The sequence below is a fragment of the Maniola jurtina genome, chromosome 22 (genome assembly GCF_905333055.1).
Source record: "Maniola jurtina chromosome 22, ilManJurt1.1, whole genome shotgun sequence".
Lineage (NCBI taxonomy): Eukaryota > Metazoa > Arthropoda > Insecta > Lepidoptera > Nymphalidae > Maniola > Maniola jurtina.
The window spans coordinates 8,750,259-8,765,028 of NC_060050.1; the positions used below are offsets into that span (position 1 = coordinate 8,750,259).

A 14,770-nucleotide genomic window follows, 5' to 3' on the forward strand; every position below is an offset into this window, starting at 1 on the left:
AGAAAATCAAGAAGTTTCCATAGGATTCTTAAAGGCCCATCCGTTTAACCGATTTATACATATAAAATTCGGTGCAGAGGTAACTTGCGTCCCGGTAATTGACTACTTTTATCCCGGAAAATCAAAGCGTTCCCACGGGATTTTTAAAAACCTAAATCCACGCGGACGAAGTTGCGGGCATCATTTAGTAATATATCAGAGAGTTGAAATTTTGTCCAAATATTTAGATTTCCGCTATAACAAAAAATAGCAAAACAAAATATATACATTACAAATTAAAAAAATTAAAAAGTGTTATTTCTTGTACGGACTACGGAAGTCTTAGATGCCTATTCATTAACTTGAAGATACCTCAGGCAGCCAAAAACTATCTTCCATGTGAACGACCTTTTCGATGAAATTTGTGCTTTGACATAATGTTTTTTACTGAACACGATGCACAGTGCGAATTTGATTTGTATGATCGCAGCGTTAGGAAAATAATTAATGAAGATACCTACCAGATGGTTTACGTAGATCACGACCTCTTGTAGTGATGCAATTATTTGCGTTGGTAACAGGAAGCCCTTGCAACAGATTTCCGGCTGTGTAAATAACTTTAGAAACTGTAGAATATAATAGAATAGACTAGAAAAGGCTAGAATTTGTTGAAGGTTTCCTACCCATAAAGGGTATAAAGGGCTATTATTTCCGCTTATCAATGCATAACTCGATAGGGCTGGAATGTTGCCCATGATATAATGGTTCTTGTTTGAAATATCCCTTCTATAGATACTTTATTTAGTTCAGTGTGCCTATAGTAGTATAGTAGTATAGTAGTATAGTATTTATATCCCACCAACGTTGATAGAATTCTAGCCTCGAAACGTGAGAGGAAAATGGACTTAAACCTCCTTGATTATAAATCAAAAATTCAGCACGATACTGCTTTTAATTTCACAAGGTTTCCGCTTGGAGCGCTGATTGTAGATATATGGATGAACTTGAGCTTTATAACAAGTTCCATTTTCAATCAACCAATTTATTTATTGCGGGTTATATATGACAGTGGTCTTATTCTAGACTTATAATAAGTATAACCAATTTTCGCCTTACGGTACGAAATAATTTACTCTAAAATAAATGAAAATTACAATGAATAAAGAATAAATGAAATATACCTATTTCATGTTTTGTAAAAAGAGTTTTTTTTTTAAAGATTAATTTTAATCAATAATATTAGTATTATAGACGTTTGCTGGTTTGTTTGTCCTTCCTTCACGCCCTAACTAAGCAACCAATCGACTTGATTTTTGACATAGAGATAGTTGAAAAGATTTAGAGTAGGAGATGTAGCCTATGGCTACTTTTTACCCAGGAAAATTAAAGAGTTCCCACGAGATTTTTGAAAACTATATCCGAAGACTACTCTAACTACAGGTAGACCCAGGGCATCTTCTCGCGTCGGTCCTTCAATTTTGAGGATCGTGGCTCCCTCGAGATATCCCCTTCTTCACGATGTTGTGCCGTTTTTCCTTGTTAGACGCCGTACAGAAGGCATTGCAGAAGGGCGTGTCGACCGCTTCTCTGATCTGCTCGGACCAACGTCTCGGGCTGCGGCCGCAGGGGTCTCTTTTATTTGATCTTGCCAGTGACCATGAGTTTCTCTATGCTACTCGCGTTTTCCGTAAAAATGTGACCGAAGTAATCGAGCATCCGCCGCAGAAAGCAGGCGTCATCCGCAGCGCAGCCGCAGTTTCATCCGTCGCGGACATCAGCTTGTCTAATATTCACACTTAATACTTATTATAAATGCGAAAGTGTGTCTGACTGACTGTCTGTCTGCTACTTTTTCACGGCCCAACAGTGTAACCGAAATTTGGTACATTTGGTACAGGGTTAGCTTATATCCCGGGGACTTTTTATCCCAGAAAATCAAAGAGTTCCCGCGGGATTCCTAAAGACCTATCCACTTAACCGATTTGTATGAAATTTGATGCCGAAGTAGCTTGTGTCCCTGTAATCGAAATAGGCAACTTTTTATCCCGGAAAATCAAACAGTTCCCACGGGATCTATACAAGTCTAAATCCACGCGGACGAAGTCGCAGGCTTCCTGTAGTACCAAATAAATTCATTTCCAAGATCATGCTTAAAAAGCTCAAATACCTTCCGGCATTCGTTCCCAAAGCTCAATGAATCTAAGGCTGAAATCTATAAAGCGCACTTTGACTTTGCTCTGACTTAAGATTGAGATAAAACGAGACAGATTTATGTGAGAGATTAACTCTGTCTCGTTTTAACTCTGTCTTAAGTCTAAGCAAAGGCAGAGCGCGCTCTATAGATCACCCTTAGTCGCCAGTGAGCCATCACGGCACGGTTGATGTTTATTTATGGACCAACACGTGCCAACATCTTGTGAGCAATCCCACACCGTGGTATGCAACGCTTTATTTATGCAATTAGCGTAGGGCATAAATCATTGCAATACCAATATGTAATCTACCTCACGTAATCTGCTATTATGAATTAATTTGCAATGATTACATTGAATTGTTATGAGCAATTCCGCATTGCTATTGAAATGATGACATTTATACCATGATCTGATGGTACGTGATTCATATTCGAGTCAAATGTAGTTTTCAACTAAATTCTCATTGAAATATTCCTCAATGAAGTTTAATATAATTTTGAAGATAAATGCGAAAGTGTTTCTCCCTCAATCACACCGAAACGGTGCAACGGATTGACATAATTTTTTTCATGGATAGAGATAATGAGATAAATACTTGGAATAGAATAGAATAGAATAGATTTTTATTCAAATAAACTTTTACAAGTGCTTTTGAATCGTCAAATAATTTACCACTGGTTCGGAATGCCGTTCCTACCGAGAAGAACCAGCAAGAAACTCGGCGGTTGCTCTTCTGCGGCGGAAAGTCACACAGGCTACTTTTTTATACCGAAATATCAAAGAGTTTCCACGGGATTTTAAAAACCTAAATCCAAATCCTCGTGGATGAAGTAAGTAGTGGGCATCAGCTATCAGATAGTATACAATACCTTTATATAATATGTACTCTCAGAGAGTTTCAATGTCCACCGCCCACCTCCATCATTTCAGGTGCTCAACTATACCATAATCATATTCCATTGTCATTGAAATCGAACCACATGTAGCTGCAAAATTTTCAACTCTACTAAACAGTTAGTTGCTTTGATTCTTAATGAATTCCCATTAAATATTGTGAATATTATGTACAGATTCAGGAATAATTTTAAAAAGTTAAGAGTTGTTCTTAAAATATGAGGGATGTTAGGTACCCCTACAACCAAATAGTTCAGTAGGTATTTAGATGGATTCATGGTGGAATGAAAACTAAAATAAGTGCCTACTTTCATAAACCCTGAAAATATTACTCATTTTTTTGGCAGTCGTGTAAAAAGGTTACAAGTGTAAATTAAAAATTTATAACACCCCCGACAAGTGAAGGTTACAGTAACTAGAAAAGAGCTGATAACTTTCAAACGGCTGAACCGGTTTTCTTGAATTATAGCTAAGAACACATTCGATCAAGCCACCTTTCAAACAAAAAAAAACTAAATTAAAATCGGTTCATTAGTTTAGGAGCTACGATGCCACAGACAGATACACACGTCAAACTTATAACATCCCTCTTTTTGGGTCGGGGGCTAAAAAAATATTGTTTGCACTCTTTTGCAATACAATTCTATTTCAATACATCCGTATTGAACATGTGCTTATGTTCTTGATAGGTACTTGGTAGCATTCCGCTGGGGCATGATCTGTATAATAAATTGTTATTAATGTTTTAATTAGTTTGCGATATCCTTACTAATGAATAGTATTCAATTAAAGTGTTGTTTAATTTAATGTTTACATTTAATGCATCTATATTGATAATAATATGAGTTCGTATTCTACGTCGTACCTACATAATCGTTACAAATTAACTGATATAATATCATATATCATAATATGACTCACCCAAAATCGCTGAATGTAAAAACTATTAGAGATTGGGCAATAAAGTTTTCTTTATAACGTAGCTTAGACCTCATGGATGTAGAAAATAGTAATTTTGGTAGACCTTTTTTACTGCACGCTTGCGCTTGACTTAAGTAAAGCAATGATGAGGCTTGGGTCGGACTTGGAACGCGCTTTCCTAAAATTTTCACACCAATACGTCATGCACTAAAATCTACCAAGCTCAAATTAAGAAATTCATCATCATTCCGTTAGGAATACGCACACTAGTACTCAAGTTATACGTGGCAGGAAACAGGTGAAAAATAAGGTTTCCAGATATAATAGATCAGACTTTTAAACAAATAGGTAGCTGTAAAACTTAACATAAATTTAACTCTACATTTTCCAGGTTTTGCCGATCATTTTATTATCAGTTGAGATCGTTATCGGGCTCTCAATCTGTTATCGATTTAAAATAAACTGTTTTTAACTGTTCTTAAAATAATATAAATTAGGTATACTGTATGTAGTATGTAGTATTATGTATTTACTTCTTACTTATCCATACATCTGGCGTTAGTATATGTATTCCGTTTACTACTAGAAGGAAACTATCATATTTCTTTGGTTTCTAGTAACCTCTAGATTGTTTATGTTATGATGATAGAAGACAACTGCTGGACGTAGATTACTTGAAGGGATACGAATCTGTGGAGCTTGTGTCCAGCTCCCCACCAGTCAAAGGCTACCTATTTTGTCGACCTGAGCTGCGTCCTGAAGTCGACCTGTGGGCTGATTCGCAGTGTCTTTAACTCGGGCCATATTAAGGTTAACGTGCATACGTCAATGCCCAACAACGCCATAATTATCGTGATAATTCCGCCGATAATCAACGCGTTAAATTGAATCGCCACGCTTGAATGGTTAACGACTAATGTCAATTAAATTGGGGTTAATATTGTTTAACGCCAAACGGCAATGTGAATGTCGTTGTCAAATTATCGCGTTAGGTCGTAGCTAAACCTACGGTTAACCGACATTTACGTGTTTATCAACGGCGTTTCCTGTTAATGTAGACGGATAGCCACTGAACCATTTATTTTTAATCCATCCATTTTCCACAGAAAAATATTTTAATATTACCTACTCAGTGAACCAGCAATGTAGAACCAACCATTCAGTGTTAGTTACATACACTGAGTTAGTTGGATGATGGTGGCAAAAAGTAATAATTTTTATAGTTGGGTGTTTTCCAAAGCTGGCGTAACGGTGCCTTGGGAGTCCAAAGTTTATTGGTCCTAACGGTTAATTTGTGGTAACTTACATCAAAAAAAAATTAAAATGTGTTTATGAACACATTAGTATTTTCAATTTTCAAACTAAGATAACTATACCAAGTGGGGTATCATGTGAAAGGGCTTTACCTGTACATTCTAAAACAGATTTTTATTTATTTTTATGCATAGTTTTTGATTTATCGTATAAAATGTCGAAAAATTTCCCGAGTACGTAGGTGCTATTAAGTATAGTCTAGCAGTCTAGCCACTAATAATAAGTTATGACCAAGTTATTAAAATAGATAGATAGCGTAATGCATTGTTATTATACCATGTTATTACACCCGTCGGAAACCGCAAGTATGAGGATCATGCAAACTGATGGTTTTAAAATAGATTATTATGCTATGACTATACTGTCGTTAAAATGAAAGATTAAACTTTATTGCACCATTACATTACCTTTAATATCTATAGCAATGTCCTTTGTACCATTTTGGTTTCCTGGAAGAGATCGCTAGGTAGCGATAAGGCAGCCAAATTGTCTAACCTGCCTATGAATATATTTTTTGCTTTGTATCATGTGTTTTTTCTGTATTAATTTTGTGTTGTACAATAAAATTATATTTATTCATTCATACATTACAGAGTTACCACTTACCAGGCATCGAGGCGAATTCCTTTTTGAGATTTTTGTGTCATATCTGACTGTGAGTAAGTGTGCGAAGGGACAGAAAGACAGCAGAGTGACATTAATAGGGCTCCGTTTTGGTTATGCAACCCTAAAAAACCGGCCAAGTTCGAGTCAGACTCGTGCACCGAGGCTACACGGGTTTTTTTCGACATTATGCACGATAAATCAAAAACCATTATCCATAAAAATAAATAAAAAACTGTTTTAGAATGTACAGCTAAAGCTTCTCTAAATCTTACTTTAAAAATGAAAATACTAATTAATTTTAATTACTATGAACACATTTTAATTATTTTTTGTGATGTCACCACAAGTTCACGGTTTTTAAATTTTTCCTTTACTTGTGCTAACTACCTGCCAAACATGATTTTAGATCAACGGGGAGTGCCCTATAGGTTTTATTGACCGACACGACAGACGGACATACAGCCACTGCAAAGTGATCGGATAAGGGTTCCGTTTTTCCTTTTGAGGTACGGAACTCTAAAAATGTGGTGTAGAAGCTATGGCGATTATTAGGGAAGGTCTATGTCCAGCAGTGGAACTCCACAGGCTTATAATATGATGATAGGTTCAAAGGGTTCACGTATACAGTCATTACAAACAGACCTACTCGGCGATTCCTAATAGCTCGTAAAAGCGTACTTGAAAAAAGTAGAATTCGAATTTGAGTATGAAATACGGGTCATAAAGGTACTTGAGATAAAATAGGCGGTACGCTTTGAAAATGCGGATGCTGTACGTTTTATGGGGTAGATGTTGGGTGTTTTATTGGTGAAGGAAAACTGCATGTCTGTGAATTTTCCAGAATGTTCTCAAAGGTGTGACAAGCTTGCCAATCCTTACTTAGCCACTTGAATTATGGCCTGAGCTATTTTCATTCTGAGAGGATTTCCAGTAGTGGGTTGGCGATGAGTAGAGTTGTTTTTTTACAGCAAGAAAGCTTTGCGCTTGATGTTAATCATTCCTAATAAACAGCAATGATGAATGATGAATGGTCTGAGTCCTTTTTATTCTGAGAGGAGTTCCATTAGTGGGCTGGCGGTGTATTGAGGTTTTTTTATTACAAGAAAGCTTTGAGCTTCGTGTAAATCATGCCTACTAAAGACTAAATACCTCTTGAAGCGCGCTTGTCTAGGTGATGATGATGGTAATGATCATTGTTATGACAATTTTATTGACAACCTAATGTCGTGATTTATATATCCGATTTATATAGTTCGCGTGGATTTAGGTTTTTCAAAATCCCGTAGGAACTCTTTGATTTTCCGGGAAAAAGTAGCCCATGTGTTAAGCCAGGATACGGGATATTATCTATCTCCATTCTAAATTTCGGCCAAATCTTCCAGTAGTTTTTGCTTGAAGGAGTAACAAACATACACACACACATATACACACAAACTTTCGCCTTTATAATATTAGTGTGATGTGATTGTGTGATGTGATATGTTATGATTTAAAAAACAGCCATATTTTCATATTTGTGATATTAGTATGGATAATGCAAAATCTGTAAGAAAATTCACTGTATTCTTAATTCCAAAAGAAAAAATACGTATTAAAAAAGAGCTTATTCCCCTATTCTCTGAAGGCAAAATTTTTGCGTACAAATTGATTACATTACAGGCGAAAGGCTTTTATCCAAGACGAAATTCCTGTGAGGTTGTCTGGGCTTCGAACAACGCATTGTTTTGGAGTGGTGAAATTATCCGCCATCCCTTTTTAGCCTGTAGGGATAGAGCAGGACAGCTGGGCTATTTACCACACAAATGGGGTTATACACAACATTTAACAAGGGTCGCAGGAGATCAGTTGAGACAGCAAATTGTACGTGACATGGGTTTCTAGGGTTCCGCTTATATGAATTACAATCATTTTATTTACTCTACAAGCATTTTTTTTCCTTTTCGCGCCAATTTTTCAACGGCCAAATAATCTTTAGGTACCTAACTAAGGAATAAGTTTAACCTTTTGTCAGTTTTTGTATAGAAAATCTATCTTTCTTTGATTTCTGAAAAATCCTTCGCCGATCGACTTAGCTAATTTAAGCAATTTGTGTTGCTGTGTAATTAGACATAGGTAAACTGAAATGGACCTATTTGTTTGTGCATTATATAAAAACTAACTGATACCCGCGAATTCGTTCTCGTGGATAGGTATAGGTTTTTAACAATACCGTGGGAACTCATTGATTTTCCGGGATAAAAAGTAGCTTAGATGTTAATTCAGGGTAAAATCTATCTCCATTCCAAATTTCAGTCAAATACCTACGTCCAGTAGTTTTTGTGCGAAAGAGTCTATCCATACATACAAACTTTCGCGTTTATATAATACTAGAGGATGCCCGCGGCTTCGCCCGCGTGGATTTCGGCTTTTTCGGTTTTCGGGAACTCTTTGATTTTCCGGGTTAAAAAGTAGCCTATGTCCTTCCCCGGGAAGTATCCCAAGTAGTTTTCATTAAAATCGGTTCAGCGGTTGGGCCGTGAAAACGTAGTAGACAGACAGACAGACAGACACATTTTCGTATTTATAATATTAGTATGGATTAATAGGAAAATAAATAAATTAAAACGTGGTGATGAAACAAGTATCTAATGCAAAAACAATCGCAATATCTATGATCGCAGTGTTATCTTACAACATATGAAGAACGAACAGCCACAGCTGGTCACCAAATGGGTTATGGAAAAAAACTTGGATTACAATAATATATTCATTACGGTTTTCCGATAACGTATGAACTTATTCTAATTATGTCTACTCTTTTTTTGCCTGTCACTTAATATCATGTACCGACTAGTATTAACTACACTAGGTATCTTGTGAAACACATCCGATTGCTTCTAGGTAATACTTCGAATTCATCAATTGTATACAATGATGCGGTTATCCGAGGTCCAAGGCATAATGGCAAGGAGTTTTATGCACTTAGGTTTCTATCACAAAGATTTTTCTTTTCATCATCATCACCATTCTTCATCACCGCGTCTTCATTCCTCATACGCATGGCTAAGGTTTGGATTTGGAATACTCTCCCGCGATCTGTGTTTCCTACCAATTACAATCCGGGTATCTTTAAAACAAGAGTGAATAGGCACCTTCTAGGTAAACGCGTCCCATCTTAGACCACATCATCACTTTCCATCAGGTGTGATCGTGGTCAAGCGCTTGCCTATCACACTATCACACTAATATTATAAAGGCGAAAGTTTGTATGTGTGTGTGTGTGTGTGTGTGTGTGTGTGTGTGTGTGTGTGTATGTTGTTACTCCTTCACGCAAAAACTACTGGACAGATTGGGCTGAAATTTAGAATGGAGATAGATTATACTCATGATTAGCACATAGGCTACTTTTTATCCCGGAAAATCAAAAAGTTGCCACGGTATTTTTAAAAAACTACATCCACGCGAACGAAGTCGCGGGCATCAGCTAGTAGTGAATAAAAAAAAAAAAAACCATCGTCAACCGGAAGACGTTCACTGCTGGACTGAGGTCTTTTGTAGGACTTCCACGCGCCACGGTCTTGGGCTGCCTGAATCCAGCGTCTCCCTGCAACTTGTTTGATGTTATCTATCCACGTAGTAGGGGTCCCCCGCTGGAGTTTCCGGTGCGAGGTCGCTATTGCAGCACAATGGGACCCCAACGCCTATCGGCTTTTCGAACTGTGCCCTGCCATTGCCACTTCAGCTTCGCAAACCACGGTTACTCTGGTTCTTCTTAAAATCTCCTCATTTCTCTCAAGATGAGAGAAATGAGGAGATTTTAAGAATGATCTCGTAGAGAAACTCCTAGGTAGTCTCTCCGTTTGCATCCCGCTGATTGACTGAGCTTTTTTGTGAATTATTCTTTTTCTATTACTCATATCTAACTTATTATAACGATGATGTAATCGCTTTTTTATGTTAGCAGGGTGCCATTGAACTCTCTTTGAAGTAGATACCATAATATTAATATGACTGTTGCTTTGTATTCAAATTGTTTGGGGCTACGTGCCGTGACTGCAATCTAACCTGGTGGTAAGTGATGATGCAGTATAGGATGGAAGCGGGCTAATCTGGAAGGGGTATGGCAGCTCTTATTAAACTCATATACCTATATTCCTTTGGTTTCTACGAGGCATCGTACCGGAACGCGTAATCGATTAGCGGTACGGCTTTGCCGGTAGGATGGTAACACAGTAGTAACTAGCCACGGCCGAAGCCTCACACCAGATCAGACCAGAAATTTAGAAATTATAAAATTCCAAACCCCTGCCGGGAATCGAACTCGGGACCTCCCATTAATACCTACGGCCACAGCGCTTACCACTGCGTTAAACAAACCCTATCGCCTTTGAAACATGTTCCGTTTTTTTTTTTTCGAAAATGCTGAATAATAAAAATATTGGCATAAAAATCTCATAATTAATGATTTTAAAATAACAAGTCGATCCACTTAAAGGGGTAGGTATATTTAATAAGTTTTTTGGCTTTCACTTTTGTTCACTTTCTACAATACATGTTGTTATACTTTCACATATTCAAGAGGTAGGCTGAAAAATTCAATATACAAAATCAAAATTGAAATATGCCTCTGTGTAATGGTAGTGATTTTTACAACCGTGGTAAAAGAGCTATTACACTTTATTTTTAAAATGGCGGTAACACACAGACAGACGGACAGACGGACTGGACGAAACTATGAGGGTTTTTGTCAAATACATGAACATAAAGTTCGTTGCTAGAAAACGACGCAAGTTTTGAGGTGGCAACATGTTTTTCTTCCAAAGAAAGTATTGAACTACATATATCTTAAGTTTACACACCGCTTCTATTTATAACTAGCAATAGTCCAAATAGAACAATATGATACCTATGTATTCCCAAATCTATTCACACTTTGTTAGAGTACAACTTCGTAAAGTGACATGTGGGACAAAATTTTCCGTCGTGCGGAAGGTTCTTAGGTTAACCCTTACCTTAAACGGTGCTTTTTATACCATTACTAGCTGATGCCCGCGACTTAGTTCTCGTAAATGTAGGTCTTTTCAAAAATCCCGTGAGAACTCTGATTTTAGGGGATAAAAAGTAGCTGTGTGCTAACTGCTAATCCAGGGTATAACCTATCTCCGTTCCAAATTTCAGCCCAATCCGTTCAGCCGTTTTTGCGTGATTGAGTAACAAACATCCACACTTTCATATTTATAATATTAGTAGGATTAGTTTTGTTTGTTGGCATCCTTATGTGGTTGAAATCCAATCACACGAAAAGTTTTTGTTCAACGTTTCTGAGACGAATGACTAAGGTGTGGAACGCCCTTCCGGTGTCAGTGTTATTTGCCGTACCTACCTACGCTACGTAACATTGAAAATATATCTTCTAGAGTCTAAAACATGTCTAGAATCTAGACCAGCGCTCTCTAACTCTCGCTCGCTAACTTAAGCACGCATCCATGATTATGGTCAAGCATTAGCTTAAATTATACTTATGTTTTATTTATATTTATAAAATCATCATTTACCTAAATCAAATTGATGCCCCCGACTTTGTTCGTAAATCAAAATTTAAAAAAAACCCATTGGATTTTCTCAAAATCCTTTTTTGTGGTGACTGGGAATCTACGATATGGAGAAGGTTACGTGCAAAATCTCAAAATACTAAACCTTGCGATTTGTGTTGTATGTTGATTGTTGATATTGTCAGTCAGTCAGTCAGTTTGTCGTTTTATATGACTGTATATTTAAACTATAATCCCTGCCTTTACAATATAAACTACGGATAACCGCATCCATTATGTATGTGTGTGTTTTTTTTTTATTTTACTGTCTGTAACATTGAAATAGTATTAATTTAATTAATACTTACTGCGATAAAGTTTTAAATTACCGCTTAGAGCTTACATAAATTATATCTAGTAAAGCTTTTTCTATTTATAACTAGCAGGGGACCTTTAAAAAGGACCCAAGTGAAAATTTATTTATCACGGTACAGTTTCCTTAAGTGCCGCTTAGGAGGAAATTTATAGATGTTCAAATTTTCACGTTGACATTTATCTAAAGCGCTTTCTTATTTCTTTTCGTATTTTGCTAGGAAGTACTACGTAAATAGTCTTTTTACCCGACTACGGCAAAACCAAAAAGAAGGATTATGATTTTAGCAGTCTATGTAGGTTTGTATTTATATGTTCCACCGTAGCGTCTGTACTACTGAGCCGATTTTGATGGATAAGGTTTGAATTGAAGGGTTTTGATTTCGATTAATCGATTCGTTATCATGGTCCGGGTGACATAGGCTACATTTTATACGATAAAATACGACATGAAGAATGTAACATCCTAAAAAGTGGGGGTCTTCAAATTTTTCGGTATTGTATCGAGTGGGATATCAAACGAAAGAGAAAACATTGTGAGTTCATAAATATAATTATAGTACAATGTTAAAATACACTAAGCGACAGAAAAATAATTTAACTATATCTATCGCTATCTTTGGTCAGTTTGCGGGTAGTAGTAAGGTTTTAGTGCTGTTTAATTTATCTTGTTTCTGGAACTAAAGATTATTTCTATAATTAACTTGTTAATATTACATACGTAGTATTTACATAGATGATGCCCACAACAACTCGTATGTCCATCCAGATATAGGCTTTTGAAAATCCTGTTGAAAAACTCTTTGATTTTCTGAGATAAAAAATAACTTATGTCCATCTCCGGGATGCAAGCTATCTCTGTCCCAAGTTTCAAAATTGGTTATAAGGATGGAAAAGGTATCAGACAGATAGACAGACATACTTTCCCATTTATAATAATATTATACTATAGACAAGCATAAGAATAAGAAAAAGGATTTTGAATATCATGTTATCTCCCACATGCATTTGCTATTACGGAAAAGCTTCGGGCAAAATGAATGTAAGGTAACTTTACGAGTATACAAATGATATTGTTTGGTTTATATATATATTTGAAGCTGGTTTTCCAGTCAGAGCATTATGATTCTGAGAACTAGATACATTTTTTAAAATAAAATAAAGACATTTAGTTACGTTTTTGGACAACGAACTGAAATATTCTCTTATTTATTTTTTGCTAGCATTTGTTAGCGAAATCGTTAGCTAGGATTGTAATTTTTAATCATAATTTTCGTGGAATAAAAGGTATGTTGTTTTTTTTCCAGAGAGCTTTGTGCTTTCATAGAAATCGGTTGAGTTAAAAAAGACACACTTTTGGATTTTTTTAGAGCTAAAATGTAGCATTATAATTACACTTCTAATCAAACCCTTTTTTTAAATCCCACACTTTTTGGCCCACTTAATACAAATATGGTCTCATTTTCAAGCACAACTGCCTAAAAATGTACTGAGATAAAGTCCAAAGTTCATTTTTTCGATCACTGATGACCAACTTGAACTCATTTTCAAGCAAAACTTAGGCAACTATGCTAAAATTGAGTCTAAAGGTCGTGATTTCAACCAAGCGGTACAATTATAGTAAAGTTTCAACAGCTTTTATTAAGTTTTTGCACCTCCTGTAAAATTTTATCTTGTGCAATTGCACGAGACGATTAAAACGGTGTCATTACACCGTTTTGTTCACTCCTCAGTTCAGCTCTATTATTATAAAAGCAGGTACTTGACAAGGCAGGCTGTTAAATATATAGCATTACAAGAAACTTTACAATATATTATTTTGAGTTACGTAGGTAATTTTCACAAAAACATGATAAATACAACTGCTAGTTAGTAGTTACAACTTAACAAGCCTACACGAAAGCGGACGCAAGTGAAAATTTATTAGGGTACAGTTTCCTAAACGGCCACTTGGGACAGAGTTTACTTTGCAAAATTACCACGTTAGCGTTCATTTGAAACCCTTTCTATTTACTGCTTTACTTCTTTTTATTTTGCCAATACGCGCTTGGCCAGCGTGGTGGATTTTGGCCTTTGACATTCTGACATGAAACCAATACTAAGCAGTGGCCCGGAAATGGCTTGAAGATGTCATTTTCCATAGGTAGTTAGAACTATTGATGAAATAAAGCGGTTAAATTTTTATTGAACTCGTAGCAGCCGCCATTTTAGTTATTGGGAATCGTCTAAAAATAATAAACTCCGGGATTGTGCTACGTTTATCGATCAAAAGAAAAAACGGATCTATATAACATGTTTGTGAATGAATCAGCGTCATGGACGAGCACGTACAGTGCAAATGAAAAAGTAGTTTTACAGAATTTTGGCTGCTATTCGTAAGCGGTATTTTTCCATTCATTAAAAAATAAAGGTGACTGTCGATTAAAATATAAGTAATTTTGGAAGATTTACGTAACTCCGGTGTCACGCGTGGTTTTTTTTCGAAGTACGGACTAGGTTGTCAAAGTCCATTTATTGAAATGGATACCATTTTATACTTTTTGATGGTCAGTTGTTGAATTTGTATTGTAACATGGTGATAATAATAATTACGAAGAAATATTATATTTGGGAAAAATTACCATAACTGGTGGTAAACTTACTATTTTTTTCTTTAGGAAAAAGGGTCAAAAGGCTATCTATCTTTTCTTTTTGATTTATAACCTTTTACTTCACATTAAGAGTTCAGCGGAGTTCAGTAATGCTCCCAGTCTCTTAGGAAAAATGACATGGGTAAGATTGATTCGAAGTATGTACTAATGGTTCATATTCAACTTTTCTCTAGAAGTTTTGCAGATCTACTTTTTAAGGTTCAGTAACCGAAGACTGCCAACGGTGCCCTATTACTAAGACTCCGCTGTCCGTCCGTCCGTCCGTCTGTCTGTCAGTGGGCTGTATATATCGTGAACTGTGATAGGTAGATAGAAATTAGAAACTGAT

General features: G+C 36.2%; 1 protein-coding gene across 7 annotated transcripts in view; it reads left to right on the forward strand.

Moving 5' to 3' along the window:
* Nucleotides 1-14,770, forward strand: part of LOC123876988 (atrial natriuretic peptide receptor 1) — a 167,112-nt gene that overhangs the window by 80,404 nt on the left and 71,938 nt on the right. The window contains exon 1 of one of the 7 annotated variants that reach the window (XM_045923462.1): nucleotides 8,016-8,021. The exons of 5 other annotated variants lie outside the window; for them this stretch is intronic. Coding sequence is in view for 1 of the 2 variants with exons in the window: in XM_045923461.1 (XP_045779417.1) it covers nucleotides 12,794-12,833 (40 nt within the window). In the remaining variant the exon portion in view is untranslated. Of the gene's footprint in view, nucleotides 1-8,015; nucleotides 8,022-12,778; nucleotides 12,834-14,770 lie in introns of those variants that run through there. One more of the 7 variants, XM_045923461.1, reaches the window with a different exon arrangement.